This window comes from Pristis pectinata, chromosome 8, assembly GCF_009764475.1.
Source record: "Pristis pectinata isolate sPriPec2 chromosome 8, sPriPec2.1.pri, whole genome shotgun sequence".
In the NCBI taxonomy this organism is placed as follows: domain Eukaryota; kingdom Metazoa; phylum Chordata; class Chondrichthyes; order Rhinopristiformes; family Pristidae; genus Pristis; species Pristis pectinata.
Window position 1 is genome coordinate 94,495,131 of NC_067412.1, and position 19,784 is coordinate 94,514,914.

The 19,784-nt window shown below is 40.6% G+C and overlaps 1 protein-coding gene across 2 annotated transcripts in view; it reads right to left on the reverse strand.

Annotated features, from left to right (window-relative positions):
• The window catches only part of LOC127573039 (X-linked interleukin-1 receptor accessory protein-like 2), an 840,978-nt gene that overhangs the window by 788,440 nt on the left and 32,754 nt on the right, over window positions 1–19,784 (reverse strand). For both annotated transcript variants that reach the window (XM_052020817.1, XM_052020818.1), the window contains exon 2: window positions 9,942–10,042. In XM_052020817.1, the coding sequence (XP_051876777.1) occupies window positions 9,942–10,023 (82 nt within the window). In that variant the 5' untranslated portion in view covers window positions 10,024–10,042. The remainder of the gene's footprint in view (window positions 1–9,941; window positions 10,043–19,784) is intronic.

Below are 19,784 nucleotides of genomic sequence, written 5' to 3' on the forward strand. Positions count from 1 at the left end.
CAAATTTATCCTTATCGGTTGAGTATAGAATTCCAGAGCCAGGAGGTCATGCTAGAGCTGTATAAAACCTCTTCACGCAGAGGGTGGTGCGTATATAGAATGAGCTGCCAGAGGAAGTGGTTGAGGCAGGTACATTAACAACACAAAAGACAGTAGGACAGGTACATTGATAGGAAAGGTTTAGAGGGATATGAGCCAAACACAAGCAAATGGGACTAGCTTAGATGGGCATCTTGGTCAGCATGGACAAGTTGGGCCGAAGGGCCTGTTTCCATACTGTATTACTCTCTGACGCTAAAACACCAGTCAGGCTAAAGCTACTGTACTATGTACAGTTCTGGTCACCAGACTACAGGCACTGATTACACTGCAGAGGAGATTTGAGGACAGTTCCATGGCTGAACAATTAATTTCAGGCTGGCTTGGCTGGGTTGTCACTTTTGGAAAATAGAGAAAGAACTTTTAATTTATCTGTATAAAACTGTGAGGGGTCTAGACCAGGCAAACGAGGAGCTCCTCATTCTCGGGCAACCAGGAGGGATAGATTTAAATGAATTGGTAAGATTAGAAAAGCTTGAGAGAAAAACAATAATTTCAGTCAACAAGTGTCAGAGTTCTGAGTCTGATTCGATTACATGAGATTAGCTTATTGTCGTATACACCAGGGTGCAATGAAATTCCTTGCTCATGTGAAGCTCACAGAGTAAACAGTATACACGGTAATAATAAATACAGCAACGGGAGCAAAACAGCAGAATGATGCAAAGGTTGTAATGTAATCTGAAGCAGAGCAAAAATAAGATACATAAGATAGATAAGATCTTTATTAGTCACGTACATCGAAACAGACAGTGAAATACATCTTTTGTGTAGAGTGTTCTGGGGTCAGCCCGCAAGTGTCGCCACGCTTCCAGCGCCAACATGGCATGCCCACAACTTCCTAACCCGTACAGCTTTGGAATGTGGGTGGAAACCAGAGCACCCAGAGGAAACCCACACAGACACAGGGAGAACGTACAAGCTCCTCACAGACAGTGGCCAGATTTGAACCCTGGTTGCTGGCACTGTAATAGCATTACGCTAACCGCTATACTACCATGCGCTAATGTTAAAGCACGATGAGGTAGAACCATTCACTGCACATAAAAAAAAATTGGATGAGCACCTAAAGAGCTGGGAAGTGGGATTAATCTAAAATTCATTTATTTTGCTAGTACTGACACAATGGGTTGAACATCCTACTTCTGAACTGAAAATTTCTTTCATTCCAAAAAGACATAACATTTCAATGATTGCACCATCTTCAAGTTCAGAAAATGGTTTGGCTATTTCCTACAAAGCTCAAGGTAGACTAGCATGAGGCAGTATCATTTATAAGTGTGTATTTTTCTGAGCATCCCCCTTTTATTCAGACTTGACCAGTTTGAATGAATGACTTCAAGAGTAATCACCTCTAATTTGCACAAGGTACTGCAGCACTTGTTATTTGGGTCACACTAAAACTCTGCCAAAATGGAGAAACATTGCTGTGCTTTAATAATAAAGGAGAACATTTGCGATAAGTTGCCAGAAATATTCAGCTTTGACGAAAAATGTGAAGGTATTTGTTAATTAGCACATCCAACTAGAGTTGTGAAAAAAACAGAATGAGGATATTATCTAAATTCATGCAACAATTATACTACAATGGTTATCATTGTGGGTGATATTTTGTAGTGCCCTGGTGTCATTATGTAATATAATTCTGATTTTGCAAAAAACTGGAAGTTTGGCACCAAGCCAACAATGCATTACATCTGAAATGATACATTACAACGATGCCTGTGGAGAATAATTTCATTTCGGAAGTGTACCCGCTGAGATCTCCTTCTCTCCCACAGTGACAATGGATGTTGGTCAATTGGAGCTCTTAGGCCAGAAAGCAATTGGCCTTTATTAGATGAGGATTTCAAAGGAAATGGACAAAAGGTAAATTATTGGAGTTTATTCAGAGGTCAATGATGATGTAATTAAGTGGTGAAATTGTGTGAAGAAGCAGAATGACCACTTCCAATTCATACCTTCTAATTTTCCCTTAAAGGAGAGGTTTATTATCCACAGAATTACAGGAAGTTAAGTAAATCAAATGCATGCACAGTTACACAGTTCTAGACACTACATCACTGCTGGCATCAGAGAGGTAGAGGCAGATGGATGAGGATGTTACCAAGGCTGCAGGTTTATAGTTATGGGGAGAGACGGACAAGACTGGACTGTTTCCTTTGGAAAAATGAAGCCCAGACAGAGTAAACAGAAAGAACCAATTTCCCTTGGCTGTTGGCTGAAGGGGGGGGGGGGGAAGATAGATAGCAATTCATTGGTAGGAGGACAACAGGACATCAAGAAGAAGTGGTTCAGTCAACAACTGGTGTGGTTAAGCTCAATGGACCTATATCTGATTGGTCCCAAAATATGCTTACTGAATTCTGTTCATAGATCACTTTATCTTTTAAACACAACGGTTACAGCATCAAAATAAACCTGTACACTTGTAACAATTAATTTAAGGGACACAATGCAATTTAGAAGTCACATTTATAAGTGTAGGGTTCTGGACTTTAACTGTATGTATAGTTATGATAGTTTTGGCATTATAAATGCTAATCCTATTGTGTTAACTGCTAAGGTCTAGTATTACTGAATTACTAGTATTAAGGGATGCCAAGTACAATTCTGTTCCCATTTTCTGGTACATTTTGTACCTATTTTCACATAAATTGTTGACATTATTATGTGGAATATACAGAATAGAACGTCTTTATGCACCACACAAGCCTCCCTTCACCCACCTTCATCTCACCTCTGCTCCACTTCCTGCTAATCCATTCTCCGTCATCTCACTTCCCCTTTAAATACCTATACGCCATTCACCTCAACTAACATTTGGAACAGACCCTTAGGTTTGTTCTGTCATTCATTTAGATCAGGACCTCTACTGTTGCAAGAGTCAAAACACTGGGGCTTTTCTTCTCACAAGGCCAGTAGACATCTAGTTAAAACCATTTGCAAGCTACCAAATCACCTTGTGTCCATCCTGCATTGGCAGGGTTGTAGGCATGAGTGTTCTTGCAGCTCAGAATCCTGCCCTCTGCTGTCTGATGGCCCCTGCTATCATCAACCCAGCAGAACCAACCAGAGTTGGCACATCAGGACAACAGGAATGGGAGGACACAGTCAAAGGAAGTTAGGCAGTTGCTTCTGGGCGATTTCTCTGCTGCTCAGTGGGGACCAGTTGCAAAATGTGGTTCACTGCACTGCTCAATATGTTGAGAACTGAAATAAAAACATCTAGGCATGGAACCTAGGTGAAGTAACCAGTAATGAAGGTCAAGCAGTGTCAGATCTGTTCTTTGAATCTCAAGCTTTATTTTGAAAAAATGAGGCCATGCCATATATTCCCAGGTGCTCAGTAATCACAGAGCAGTTACCTGTTAGGAGTTTGAAGAAATCTGGTATGTCACCAAAGACTCTTGCAAATTTCTATATATGTACAATGGAGAGCATTCTGGCTGCTTGCACCACAGCCCGGTATGGAGGCTCCAATACACAGGATCACAAGAGACTGCAGAGGGTTGTAGCCAGCTCCATCATGGGCACAACCTTCCACATCATCGAGGACAACTTCAAGAGGCGGTGCCTCAAGAAGGTGGCTGACATCCATCACTAAGGATTCTCACGATCCAGGACATGCCCTCTTCTGCTTACCACCATCAGGGAGGAGGGACAGGAGCCTGAAGACCCACACCTAACTACTCAGAAACAGCTTCTTCTCCTCTGCCATCAGAATTCTGAACGGTCCATGAACCTATGAACCATACCTTGTTATTCCTTTTTTTTTTGCACTATTTATTTATTTTTGTAATTTTATTTCTTTGTACTGTACTGCTGTTGCAAAACAAATCTCACATCATCTCAGTGATAATAAACCTGATTCCGGTTCTAAGATTAACCTGCAAGATCCCACACAGTAGGAGTAAGAGTTGAAGCTACAAAAACCATCCCTTTGCTGAGAAGCTCCTGAATAGCAGAAAACATAAGGTCAAGTTGACCCAACAGATTAGAAACAAGTGTAGGAAGGTTACAAGGAGTAGATTCCCTCCGTTGTCACTTTTTCTCTCAGGATTCCAGGGCATTTCATAACTGCTGCGATTTAATTGGGTCGTGTTGTTTCCCAAGCAACAGCTCTACAATAAGAACTAGGAACTAATTAAACAATCACAATAAGCTAAGGAATGTGTTGAGGTAAAGTGGAACGTTGGGTAAAACAGCACAGAAGGCATTGATAGGAAGCCAGATTCTTAGCTGTTTATAATGATGCAATGTACCGCTTGGAAAAATGTGCAATTTTACATTTTGCTGCCATCTTGAAGTTCAGGGGTGGGGCTGCCACTAAGGTCGGAATGGTCCTGTACATGTCCATGCCCACAGACCCACTGGAGTTAGCTACCCACCAGAATATGATGCCTGGTGGATGCTGGCAGAAATACTGTGCCTCACAGGGCATGCATTGGGCAAGCGCAGGCCTCTTATAGAAGATCCAGCTGACTGCAATAGCTAATTCCAATCTAACTACTTACTGGATAATGACTTGGATTTACTCATAACCATCTTACATTTATAACCTACCAATGCAAGTATCGTCTTCATATCTATCCTCATGATCTTTAATACTTCTATCATCACCCTGCAGAAATGAGCTTCAGCCTGGTTAATCTTTTCTGATTGGGTGTGATCATGGATCTGCAAAACCTTACAGAACGTTCAGCTCCAGACTTGAGAGATTTAACTCACTCTATCATCTTGTATCTTTAGAGAGCTTTGTAACTGCAAAAGAGCTTTGTTCATTAAACATTAATACAGAAATGTATCCTAGTTCTTTTCTTACACTTCCTTCAACAGCGTTATACCATTTTTACTATATGGAGAGCTGATCACTTGCCATACTCCACATATGATCTGAATTAAATTGTATACAGGTTTAACACAACCTCCCTGTGTATCATTCCCCTGGAATAAAGTTTGGTGCTGTGTTGGATTTTCTATAGCCTATTAACTGGCTAATATTAGTAATTTATGAGTCTGATATTCAGTTAGAGAACAATATTTACCACAATTTGTGAGACAAAAGATAAATGGTTCGTCAGAACATACAAGTTTCTCAGTGTATGGACTGAGGGGTGGGAGGTGCAAAACTGAGGTACCACTAGTTACAGTGTAATAGGTTTACAGAGAGTTTCCAATATAGATACAGATACAGGCATGTTAAGATGAAAGACCATTAGACATGTTACTGAGCAGGACATTGACTTGCACAGGTTTAACCCTGATAAATTCAGTTTCCAAAATAAATCCAACCAGTCTCACCCATTGGTTGAACTGTATGATCACTTCAGCAATGAGCTAATGATCCACTTGATCTATCACCATATAATGCTATTTAAAAAAGCCACTTTAATGTTTTGAAATTCTCTTAATCTTTTATTTCAAAATATTTTGAAGGATCAAAGTCCGAAGCTATATAGCACTATACTAGTGTGTGTTCAGCGACTACATTCCTGCTGTATCCAAACAGGTATTTAATGCAGATTGATTAGGTGCTCAAAGAATTCTTAATGCATTAGACTGATAACCAGACCTTTTCCATCATTATCTTAAATCCTTCTCTTGTTATTACAAATCTTTCTCTTGTTAACTCAAGTATGTTAGTAATTGGGTGTGATCATGGTTGTGTAAAACCTTAAACCACAGAATATTCAGGTGCAGACTTGAGGGATTTATTTACTTAATTCAATTCATCTTATATCTCTAGAGTACTGCATCAGGAGAAAACAGCTTTGTACATTAATCATCATAGTTGAGAAATGTATCTTAAGTTTGAATAAAATCAATTACCTTTCTGATTGAGGCATTGCTACAATTGCATTAAATATCTTTCTTACAAGGTGTGTAGCAAGAAAACCAGCCAGAGTTTAGTCATGTTGATCTATTGAGAGAAGTGATTTACAGGCCATTTGATCATTTCTGGGGATTACAATTACCATTGAAGGAGATTCTATTTCTGCGTATATTAGTTGCCATAGTATTCCTGTCATTAGACAGAGTTTGCCTTTAATTTACACAAATACCTTTGGCAAGAATGTGTTTGAATGATGTCATCAATGGATGGTCAACAGGCTATCTGCTCACATTGCTAAACTGATACAGAATGGAGACTTTAACATCTGAATTATTCCATAATGACAATACTCAACAGTAATTCAATGATGTAGATGCAGACCATCAGTAGTTGAAATGCAAGAGACCTGGCTAATTGCAGTAATGGTATATTGCCATGCAGATCAGAAGCATTGTGAAGCTGAGGAGAGTACACTACTGCACTTTATTTGGCCTTCCGCCTGTCAAGCGCTTTTCTTAAAAACAGAAGGATATTATTTGGATCACCCACGGCAATGAGAGTTTCTGCTGGATCTTGATGTGCATTTTTATTGAGGGAAGTGACTTTCTTCCAATGTTAGCACAACCAGAACAAAATATTGTGAAGTTTAAAGTGCAAATTACATCCAATAGAGTACAGGTTTCTGTGAAATATTGGACTAGTTTCAAAAAGCATCCTCTGAGAAGCAGTCACCACCAACCAAGATGAATAAGTCAAGAGTGGCACATTTCTGCTAATTGTGAAGCTTGCAAGTCCTTAAGATCTGCCTACTCATGGATGATGGATTATATTGCGATTTAAAATACTTATTCTTTTGCGGTAAACTCGTTCTCAGGTGTATTAATCAAATTATAACAAGTTACCACTCTTAAAAATACAAATAAACATTTTAAAATGGAAGCTGGATAACAAATATGTTTTAATTCGCTGCAAATTAAAAATTGAATGTTAATTTAAGCAGATGTTCTTTAAAGTGCAACTCAATATATATCACATTTGAAAAGCATAGACAAATTAGGAAAAGTCGGCATAGCTTTGAGTGAGGGAGGTCCTATCTCACAAATCTGAGCGAGTTGTTTTTGAGGAAGTGACCAAGATGATTGACGAGGGTAAGTCAATGGATGTTGTCTACATGGACTTTAATGAAGCATTTGACAAGGTCACTCATGGTAGGCTGGTCCAGAAGATTAAGACACATGGGATCCATGCTGAATTGGTAAGTTGGATACAAAATTGACTTGGTCCTAAGTGACAGAGGGTAGTGGTGGACAGGTGTTTTTCTGACTGGACCAATGGTGTTCCACAAGGATCAGTGCTGCTTACATATACATGTAGGTGGTCTGATTAATAAGTTTGCAGATGACATGAAAATTGGTGTGAAAATTCATAGTGAGGAAGGTTGTCAAAGGATGCAGCAAGATACAGATCAGTTGGGAATTTGGGTGGAGAAATGGCAGATGAAGTTGAATCCAGTTGAGTGTGAGGTGATGCATTTTGGGAGGTCAAACACAAGAGGAAAGTATGGAGTAAATGGCAGGACCCATTGATGTACAGAGGGATCTTTGGGTGCATGTCCATAGCTCCCTGAAAATGGTAACATAAGTGGACAGGGCGGTAAAGAAGACGCACAACATGCTTGGGGCATTGTTAAAAAAAGTCGGCAAGCCATGTTGCAGTTGTATAAAACTTTGGTTAGGTCACATTTGGAGTACAGTGTGGAGTTCTGGTTGCCACACAAGAGGAAGGACGTGGAGGGTTTGGAGAGGGTGCAGAAGAGGCTCACCAGGATGTTACATGGATTGGAGTACATTAGCTACAAGAAGAGGTTGGACAAACTTGGATTGTTTTCTCTGGAGTATCAGAGACTGAGGAGCGACCTGATAGAAGTATATATAAAATTATGAGAGGCAGAGATAGGGTAGATAGTTGGAGTCTTTTGAACCAGGGTGGAAATAGCAAGTACTAGAGGGCATAGGTTTACGGTGAGAGGGGGAAAGTTTAGAGGAGATGTACGAGACAAGCTTTTTTTGAATATATACAGAGAGTGGTAGGTGCCTGGAACGTGCTGCCAGGAGAGGTGGTAGAAGCAGATACAAAAGCAAAGTGAAAGAGGCATTTAGTCAGACACATGAACGGGCAGGGAACAGAGGGATACAGACCACGAGCAAATAGATGGGATCATAGTTGGCAAAGACAATGTGGACCGAAGGGCCTGTTTCTGTGCTGTACTCTTCTACGTTCTATGTACACATTTCATTAAAGTAAAATTCATATCATTGCAAACAGGAATGACAATTTGTTTATCTAAATGTATTTGTGGAAGATTTTAGTTGATGGAAAGAGACAAGTAACTGAAACAATAAAACTCTCACTGTTTGTACAAACCATGGAAACTAGCTTTATTTATTTGTCAAGACTTGTTCTTTAGGTTCTGCCACTAGTTAATCTGGTTAAACAATGCTCAGAACTTTCTTATTTTGGTTAAGAATTTGCCTGGCTTTATATTATGTAACCTGTTTAAGAACAGTGGGACAAGGGCAGGTTAATGCCAGTTAAAAATAGTAGTTCCTGCTTTTCAACTTGACATGGTTGCTTTCTGTTGATTGTTATGGGAACACCTCTCTTGCTGATTACAGCAAACAATCAATAGTGCTTGACAGAGTCAGGGATAATTGAATGATCCATGGATACACAAGGACTTATAAGACTATTGAGACCAATGGAGATTTCAAGACAAAACACAGAAGATGCAATCACTTAAATCCAAATCTGATCAAACAAGAGCTCTTCCGTTGTAAAGAATAGCAAGTTGTACATTATTGATGCTTGCAGGAAAGACCCAATTGAACTGCAAGTTGATTATTTTATCAGAAATGTCAGGTTATAAGAGTCAGGAAATGGTAAAATCTCAATATTGTGCGTTTTTTTTGCGACATATAGAAATATAGACATCATCACTATTTTCTATATTTGCACAGAGCTAACAACACAGCTACAGACTATTTGACCCACCTGGTCTGTGCTGTGGTTTACGTTCTACAGGAGCTGTCTCCCACTGCATTTGTATTACATTCTAAACACAAAACACCACTGATGACTTTCGTTCAGTAAAAAGGGCTCAAAAGCAAGAGAATTCCACAAAGTAACAAGGAAATATAATATTCACAAAGAAGGTCCTGGGTCTTCATTCTTTCTTTGAAATAGAGACATTGGTTATTTTGGCTTCCAATATTACCTTCATGTGAAAGGGACCTCTTGCTTTTTTTTTGCCAAGGACATCTTAAAATACATTGAAATTCATGCAACCACTAAATAATCATCCTGCTTATCAAAACTTCTGCAATTCTCATTATATGCACTTGATGTCTTTGTAATAGAACAGATGCTATACAACATCTGTGCACAGAAGTAATAATTTCATGCACTTAGAACTCCAAAAGGTAGCTATCATATTTCTACAGCTATGTAGATGGAATTTTCATTGAATGACTTTAAATCCACATCAAAGTTTCAGTTAAAGTAACAGAATAAAGAATGACTGGAAGAAGCTAAAAAACGTCAGAGTTATTGACTACATTTCAAAGACTATGATAAGAAGTCTGCTGCAGCAAGCTCAATTACAGATGAAGGTAGTCAGACAGTGTTAAGATCTTTTTTGCAAAACGGTTAATAGAACTCCAATGAAAATACGAGGTTGATTTACAATTAGGAATCAAATCAGCATTTAACAGAATACAGCTTGAAAATTGCATCACAAATCAATTGAATAGGAGAGTGCTGCTTCAGGTGTTTGAAGGACTTCAAGATAGCAATGGGTGGACAAAAAGACACAATAAACCATGCCAAAAGAGGATATTAAAAGCCAGAAGAATAATATAAAGATATTTTCAATCTCTCAATCATAAAAGCAATGCTCAGATATAATAAGATAACAGGGCAATATTTAAAACCAGACATTGTGGCTTACCCAAATTTCTTTTAGACACAGTCTTCAAACTTTCACTGACTGAGAAATAAGTAAGAGCCAGCAAAGTGATCTGAATGTTCATGTTTTGGTTCCTTTGGCTGCTGAAACACAAACAGTAGGATTAGATGTCACTGCTTATTCAGAGTTTAAAAGAAACCCTTAATGTTTAAAATTTTATCATCTAAAATTAATCAGCTTTTTAACAATACTGTGATGTAAAAGTTCCAAACTACATCTATTCAAAACCTCAAAATAATTTAAATAAATATACATTTTAGCTCACATAAAAAGAATGAAATGCTTCCTCTAAATAGCTGTGGGGCATTATGCAAAACCAACATCTTAAAAGCACCATTATTTATTGAATAAAAGAACTTCAAGCTTCGGTACAGAAAACAAAGGCAATGACAACAAATTCCCTGTTGTTACAGTTCATTTGAAACGTATGTTTTTTTTGCCAAATATTTTTTCTTGGAAATCTATTTGGAACTACTGGGTGGAACTTAGTGAATATAATCTTGGTGAACTTGCTTTCTGTGATAGGACCTTACCTTGAACATTACCTTACCATTTTATTTGGTTATCACTAAGTCTCCCAGTAAAATCTGCAATTAATTTTCTCCTGAATTGTTGCCCGCAAAATTGAGTTATAATGTTTCATAAACAAGTTACTGAAACGGTGTAGAAAACATAGCTGTTAATAATATGGCAAAGCCATTTGCCCCCACCCCCCCCCCCCCCCCCAAGTACATTTGCCTCTTTTATGAGCAATTTGCTGGAAGAACTCACTGGGTCGAGAAGCATCTGTGGCAGCAAAGGAATTGTCAATATTTCAGGTCAAAACCCTGCATCAGGACTGAGTGAAGAGGGGAGATGGCCGGCATAAAAAGGAGTCGGAGGTGATTGGTGGACTGAGGAGGGGTGTAAGATGACGGGCAGGTAGCAGGACGTAAGGGTTGGAAACAGGAGCAAGACTGGAAGATAGATGAATGATAGAGAGAGGAACAAATAGTCTGGTGAGGCTATTTTTAGGAGAAGTGTACATTATTTGTTAAGTGCCTCACAATTGATATTAAAGCCATAGAGGGTGTACAAATTTTAGTCAATTGAGGAAAAGGGTGTGTGAAGATCAAGACCCCAGACCTGGAATGAAACTCGTGGTCTACAGGGCAGCTGTGATCCCTGCCCTCCTATATACTGGTGAGACCTCGACTAATGATGGCAAGCATCTCAACACACTGTAAAAATAATTCCAATCATGTCTCTGCAAACTCTTCAATGTACTGGAAGTATATACAAGCCAACATCGATATTCTCTCCCAGGTCAACATCCCCAGTATGGCAACTTTAATTGTAATCAGTCAGCTACAAAGGGAAGGCCAGCTGTTCACATGTTCAACACCAGACACTGTACGAGAGGGAAGAGATTTCCAGGTGGACTGAGGAAAAGATTCAAGGATGTGCCTGAAGCCTCCTTGAAGAAATATAACATTCAGAATCAGAATTATCACTGACTTGGACAACATGACGCATGTTGTTTTGCAGCAGCAGTACAGTGCAAAGACATAAAATTACCATAAGTTACAAAATTAAATAGTGCAAAAAAAAGAATAAGATGGTAGTGTTCATGGGCCGTTCAGAAATTTGATGGTGGAGGGAAAGAAGCTATTTCTGAATTGTTGAGTGTGGGTCTTCAGGCTCCTGTACCTCCTCCCCAATGGTAGTAATGAGAGGAAGGCATGTCCCAGATGGTGAGGGTCCTTAGTGTCCTTAGTGATGGATGCCATCTTCTTGAGGCACCACCTCTTGAAGATGTCCTCGATTGGGGGGGGGGGGGGGGAGGGTTGTGCCCATGATGGAGCTGGCTGAGTCTACAACCCTCTGCAGCCTCTTGCTCTTATCATCCTGTGCATTGGAGCCTCCATACCAGGTGGTGATGCAACCAGTTAGAATGCTCTCCACTGTACATTTATAGAAATTTACAAGAGTCTTTGGTGACATACTGAATCTCCTCAAACTCCTGATGAAGTAGATCCACTGGCATGCCTTCTTTGTGATTGCATCAATGTGTTGGGCCCAGGATAGAACCTCCAAGATGTTGACATCCAGGAACTTGAAGCTGCTCACCCTTTCCACTGCTGACCCTCATTAAGGACTGGTGTGTGTACTCCCGACTTGCCCTTCCTGAAGTCCACAATCAGTTCCTTGGTCTTGCTGTCATTGAGTACGTGGTTGTTGTTGTGACACCACTCAACCAGCCAATCTATCTCACTCCTGTACACCACCTCATCGCCATCTGAGATTCTACCAACAACAGTAGTGTTATCGTTCCCATTGACTCCTGGGAATCTCCAACCCATGACCACTCAAAGTGGAGTAGAAGCATTGTGAGATGGCATTGAGAACCTCAAGGCCATTAACCAGGAATGCACAGAGGCCCAACATAAACTGTGGAAGGAGTGAACCACCTCACAAACTACCCACCCACATTGTATGTCACGATCTGCCTGTCTCTGGAAAAATCAATGATACCCCCATTGGACTCAGTAGCCACTTCAGAACCAGGAAAATTGGAGTGTAACAAGTCATCCTTTATCCCAAGGGATTGCCTAAGATGACATGTAAGCAAAACTGCAGGATATTTCAGGATCCACACAAGAGCAAGAACATTTTACACTGCAAGCTTAACAATGAGTTCCGATTCATAGCCACATCTCAATTTGACACCAAGCATCCTTTCACCTCCAATGAGATTATACTTGACAGCAACCAACTGAGTTGCAAGATTTGAAGAACAAGCCCTGCTGCACTTCAGGAGGTGGTGTGTTGCGTGACGTCAAGTTTGCAGTAGCAGGGACTTTTGATCTGTGATGGAATTCCCAGAGGTCAGGGAGATCTTTCTAAGAATTCAGTTTTCTGGTAAGATCATCCAGTTCCCTGGGTAGTGATGACCCTTGGCTGGATGCTACCTCCCAGCACTATACGATGACTCACCTACATCCCATTGCAATGCCTACCTGACACGCAAGTACCTCCAGACATCCTTTGGAAGAAGCAATCAATGGAAGTCAAGAATAAGATTTCTCATGACTAATCCTGCATATCAACCAAATGGATTTAAATGGGGTAGTTAGTTGTAAACCTTTCCCCAAAGCAGAGGTATCTACAACCAGGTAGCAGAGGTTTAAGGTTAGGAGTAAGTGGTTTAGAAGGGATAGAAAGATTTTTTTTCATCCAGAAGGTGGTTGGAATCCGGAACGCATTCCCAAAGGGGAGGCAGAGGCTCTCAGAACATTTAACAGTCAGATGAGCACCTGAATCACAAAGGCATGGAAAGCTATGGACCAACTAATGGTAAACAGGATTAGTTTGATGAGTGCTTGCTGGTTACGTGCACAGGGTCGGCTGAAGGGCCTGTTTCTGAACTGTACAACTCTATGACTCAAACAAATGTCGACATTGTTACATGGCGCCAGGGATTTGTAATTGCTAAACAGAAAAATAAATAAATTTGCACCTATTTCTAAAGTAACTTCTTTAACACCTCTCGCTGTGTGATTAATTCTACAATATGATTGTCGCTGTGCAGTCAGTTTCGTTTTAATAGCCCTCTCCATCAAAAAAAGGCATCAGCCTTTGCAGTGATGAATCTATAACTCGCATAAATTTAAACAAAAAACTCCAAAGCATTTTGCAGAGTTCACAAATCGACCATCAATTCTTTAGCAATTTTAACCGCAAAGGTCCAGGCAAGTGAAATAATTTTCAGGAAGTGGTCAAACTGTGGCATACTGAAGAACAACATTTGGGAGGAATTCATGGGACAGACAGAAGAATGAAATGGAGGCACAAGAGACGGCAGACGCTGGAATCTGGAGCAACACACAACCTGCTGGAGGAACTCAGTGGGTTGAGCAGCATCTGCGCAGGGAAAGGAATTGTCGACATTTTGCATCAAAAGCCTGCATCAGGACTCAATGGGATTAGTTTAATCAGAGATTCATGGTCAGCATGAAGTTGGTGGGCCAAGGGCCCTTTTCTGTGCTGTGCGACTATCCCAGTTGAAGTGAACCATTATTCACTGCGTGTGAACTGTAGGGTCCGATAAGATATTTCTCACAAGTTTCCCCAGGAGATGGGCTGCGCAGTGGGGTGGCAGGGTGAAGACTGAAGAACAGAAGAACCAGAAGTTGCCTAAGAGGCCATCACATGTGGGACTACAGGTTGAAGTAGGGACACAGATGAGGAGAGACCAGAACTGGAGAACAGGTGGAGAAAGACTGTTTAGCAAATGATAGCATCATAGCAGGGCATTGAGGCAGGAGGAGCTGTTTCAATAAATGTACCGGAAATGTCAGTTACTGGGGAAAGTTGCCATTTAGTATGCAACATATTTCCATTGTTATGTAATGTGGGACATATGCTATATGATAGAAGGATGCTAGAAATACACAGCAAACCTCTCACCATCTGTAAAAATACAGTTTAACAATTCAGCAACAGACAGTTTGTTGAGATTACTTGTCAGCTAAATGCTGTCAGACCCGATTCCAACCAGATAGGCAATATATTGTGCACAATTAGCAAAATAGCTTTCCTGTGAAATTTACCTCAAACTCACTATCAATATCTTTATTTTCATGTTTTTAGAAAAGAAAATAACATGCATCTTAAAAGAATTCAGCCCAGTAGGGTTTGGGGATGATAAAATCTTAGTATCTGGATTGTTATGCATTACCTCCTGTACAGTACTCATTAAGACACTGAATGAAGTTCATCACAATCTGGAGATAAAAGAAACCCCTGGCTTGTTCTGTTTGAGTTAAATGGTGCCCCAAGATGCCCCAGAAGTGATGAGGTGAAGGGAGGGAATTCCACAGTGTAGGTACTGAAGGCATAGCTGCCGAAGGTGGAGCAAATGTATTCAAGCCAAAGTTAGATGAGGTAACACCTCTCACGTCATTGGGCTTGAAGGAAATTTGAAGGAATAAAATTAGGGAGGAGAATGAATGCTAGCAATGGTGGGAGATGGTAAGGAGTTCAAGAAGCAGGAGGAGATGTTTGATATTTTGTCAAAGTCAAATTGATTGTCATATGCACAAGCACATGTATGCACAGGTGCAATGAAAAACTTACAGCAGCATCACAGACACATGGCATTAGAAGCCACGAGTAGGTTGTAATGGTGTTTGGTGTGATTGCTGGTTGCAAGAGGACTGATAGTCAGTAGAGTTGACAAATTGGAGGCCAGATGGGAGCTGTGAGACGAGGGTGGGATCACTACCAATGTAATGGGGAGGTGGGAGGGAGGGCAATTTAAATCTCTGTTCCAACCCCCGAAATGTGATAATGGGAACATGACTCAATTTCCTAGCTAAGCCATCATGATCTTGTCCACCATCTCCTCTCAACCTTGTTTTGCTTCAAAGAGTTTGGACGACTTCTCCAGTCTGACCTTATAACTGAAGTCCCACATTAGTTAGCTGTTTTCGCCAACTTTAAGGTGCACCGTAAAAATCGACATCATTGAGCAAGTTATTGTTTCACTAAAAACAGAAAATACTGGAAGCACTCAGCAGGTCAGGCAGTATTTATAGAAGTGGAAACAGAGCTGTGGTGCGGGTCAAGAACTCTACATCAGCAGTGAGATCATGAATTTTGATGAAACGTTAAGAATGTTTCTCTCCCCACAGATGCTGTCTGACCTGCTAAGTATTCCATTGTTTTCTTCTTTTTATTTCAGATTTCTGGTATCTGTTGTTTTTCTTTAAATTTTCAGCTTTTGTTCCAATATCTCCTAACATGGCTCAGTGACAAGTTTCGTTTAGCAATGTTCCTGTGAAATCCCTTGGAATTTATTTTGAACTACATTGAAGGTGAATGTAAATGTACACTGTTGTTACGATATTAAACAGAGTTTGCTTCCAAAGAGAAAGGGATGTAAAAGAACTGAAAAATACAAAGCTGATTTTAGCAACTCCAGTAACACACTCACAGCAGACAGCTCACTAAAACTAATGAGCAGCTCCCAAGGTAAAACGGCATAGCATTCAAAATAACATCAATCTGTGGGACATTTTAAAACAAAATAAAAGCATGCCAAATGTGGACACAGCTGAATGAAATGAAAAAGGTTCTGTACTGCTCTAATAATATTGTCCTTGGGGAAGGGATTGGGATCGATGATCGAGTGTGAGTTTGAGAACTGCTGCAGAACCTTCAGTTCCAAGAGAAAAAAAAACTCAAATTATCCAAAACACCAATCTAGGTTAGCACGATGCTATTACAGTGCCAGCGATCGGGGTTCAATTCCCGTCGCTGTCTGTAAGGAGTTTGTACGTTCTCCCATGTCTGCATGGGTTTCCTCCGGGTGCTCCGGTTTCCTCCCACGTTCTAAAAGACGTACGGGTAGGTTAATATGGGAGTTTAAAATGGGCGGCACGGACTCGTTGGGCTGGAAGGGCCTGTTACCACGCTGTAAATAAAATTTAAAATTTAAATTTATGTGTTTTTTTTCTCCACCAGAATATTTTGTTTTCTTTTATTGGCATTGGATTTGTTTCCCTCTTTTTTAAAGTATCCCAAAAGATTTTCTGGCTGAAGGTGGGAGAAATAGAAGGCAGAAGAGTTTGGAGAGGTGCAATTAGGTGGGGTGGGCAAGACTCAGTTTAGTTATGACTGATTCAGCCAAAGGTTGTAGCAAGACTTCCCACAGGGTCTCACACAGCAGAACAGACTTGAAGGTCTACGCAGTGGTACGGAGGCACCACAGATAGATCTGCTTTTTTTATATATAGAACATTACGGCACAGTACAGGCCCTTCGGCCCACAATGTTGTGCCGACATTTTATCCTGCTCTAAGATCTATCTAACCCTTCCCTCCCACATAGCCCTCCATTTCTCTATCATTCATGTGTCTATCTAAGAGTTTCTTAAATGTCCGTAATGTATCTGCTCCCACAACCTCTGCAGACAGTGTGTTCCATGCACCCACCACTCTCTGTGTAAAAAAACTTACTCCTGACATCCCCCTTAAACCTTCCTCCAATCTCCTTAAAATTATGCCCCCTCGTGTTAGCCATTGTTGCCCTAGGAAAAAGTCTCTGACTGTCCACTCGATCTATGCCTCTTATCATCTTGTACACCTCGGTCAAGTCACCTCTCTTCCTCCTTCCCTCCAAAGACCAGAGCCCTAGCTCACTCAACCTATCCTCATAAGACCTGCTCTCCAATCCAGGCAACATCCTGGTAAATCTCGTCTGCACCCTCTCTAAAGCTTCCACATCCTTCCTATAATGAGGCAGCCAGAACTGAACACAATATTCCAGGTGTGGTCTGACCAGAGTTCCATAGAGCTGCAACATTACCTTGCGGATCTTGAACTCAATACCCCGACTAATGAAGGCCAACACACCATATGCTTTCTTAACAACCCTACCGATCTGCGCAGCAACCTTGAGGGATCTATGGACGTGGACCCCAAGATCCCTCTGTTCCTCCACACTGCTAAGAGTCCTGCCATTAACCTTGTATTCTGCCTTCAAATTTGATATCCCAAAGTATATCACTTCACACTTTGAAGTCCATCTGCTACTTCTCAGCGCAGGTCTTCATTCTATCAATATCCTGTTGTAATCTATAGCAACCTTCTACACTATCCACAACACCACCAACCTTTGTATCATCAGCAAACTTACTAACCCACCCTTCCACATCCTCATCCAAGTCATTTATAAAAATCACAAAGAGCAGGGGTCCCAGAACAGATCCCTGTGGAACACCACTGGTCACCGACCCCCAGGCAGTACATGCTTCATCTACCACTACCTTCTGTCTTCTATGAGCAAGCCAATTCTGAATCCACACAGCCAAGTTTCCCCAGATCCCACGTCTCCTGACTGTTTGAATGAGCCTTCCATGTGGAACCTTATCAAACGCCTTACTAAAATCTGCTGCTGCCATACCATTGAAACCTCTTCCCTGGGACAACGTTGGGATGTTCAAGTCTGTTCTGCCACATGGGACCTAGTTGGAAGTCTTATTGGAACCTACGCAGGCTGCATCAATTATAACTAAACTCTGGGTCTTGCCCACCCCACCTCTTCATAATCCGCTGCCTTCCGTCTACCCAACTTCAACCATAACGCATTCTGGCAGCTCATGACCGTCAAAAGCTTAGAACTGGTTTTCAATGTCCCTGCTAGTCAGAAACATTTAAAAACTATTCAAGTGATTCATTTTTAAAAACATGTTTTTAATTACTTGTTAAAGCAAAATAATTCAAATGTCTTTTTCCACAGGGTTGATGAATACAAGGGCCATTCCTATACCAATCCTCCCGAGCATAAATTTGAGGTGAACTGCGCCAGACCCTCTCCTCAGCTCGCCAGTGCTCCATCGCTAAGCTCAGTGAGTTGGTATCTGACCTCTAGATACTTTTTGTCTTTCACAACTGGCAGAGCAAGAGATGATCCGAGCACTTATGGAACCACAAGCAGTCAGTCGATTTCACTCCATCTCTTTGGCCAGACTACTGTACATAAAAAATTGTTGCCAATTTAACAACCGAACTCACTGCAAATACTCAGCTCTACCAAAAATTTCCTCAGCATTTAAGTAGTCTTATAGTAGAGAGAGTTTCTCTCTATCCATCTCTCTTTCTCTCTGCATAATTCATCAAAAATTGGACAAGAATTATCTGAGGGAAAACACTTGCACATTTCATCTTTATGCATTATATATGGAAAACCTTCTATCATAATTTCCTCCATGGTTTTTGCATTTTTATTTTTGACAAATAGAATGATACAGTGGTTAATTTCTATTTGGTTAAGCAAACTATTAATCAACTGGAAGTGATTGATGGGAAATTAATGGTATGTGACAATGATGTGTGATTTACCTTCTTTATAATATTCCATTGAAGTACCAGTTATTCCCAGCTGTCTCTTATAGGTAGTTCAGCTTTTACCCCCAATGACCAGCTGTTGAGATCATAGCATTCTTTTCCTATTCAATATTTTGTAGATAAAAATTGAAATTTTTCTCCCTGTATCCAGCTAACAAGCAGTCCAAAACTAGAATAGACCAAGAAAATGCTGAATAGAAAAGGTCAATGCCTGGATTTTGTGCAGAGACTGTTATTGCAGCTGAATAAAATTAATTGCAAAAAAAAATTAAGTAACACCTCACTGCTATTAATTTATTAGAAATGAGTGTTGTTTTATATGTGAAAGAACTGAAAGAACTGCCTGCTATAGGAAAGATACCATTAAGCTGGAAAGTGCGCAGAGGAGATTTAAGAGGATGTTGCCAGGACTTGAGGGACTCAGATAGGGAGAGAGGCTTTTTTCACTGCAGCGTAGGACTTTTTTCATTGCGGCGTAGGAGAACAAGGGGTGATCTTATAGAGGTGTATAAAGTCACGTGCACAGTTTTTTTCCCCAGGGTTGGGGAATCAAAAACTAGAGGGCATAGGTTTATGGTGAGGAGGGAGAGCTTTAATAGAAATCTGAGGGGTAACTTTTTCCACCCAGAGAGTGATCAGTATAGGGAACGAGCTGCCAAAGGAAGTAGTTGAGGCAGGTACACCAATATTTAAAAGGTACTGGGACAGGTACATGGTTAGGACAGGATTACAGAGATATGGGCCAAACACAGGCAAATGGGACTAGCTCTTGGATGGCATAGACCAATTGGCATGAAGGGCACATTTCTGTTCTGTGCGACTCTATAACACAGCGGTCACTGGAAATCTGAAATAAAAGAGAATGCTGGAAATACTCAGCGGGTCAGGCAGCAGCTGGGGAGACCAACTGTGGATGATGCTCATCCGTTAATAT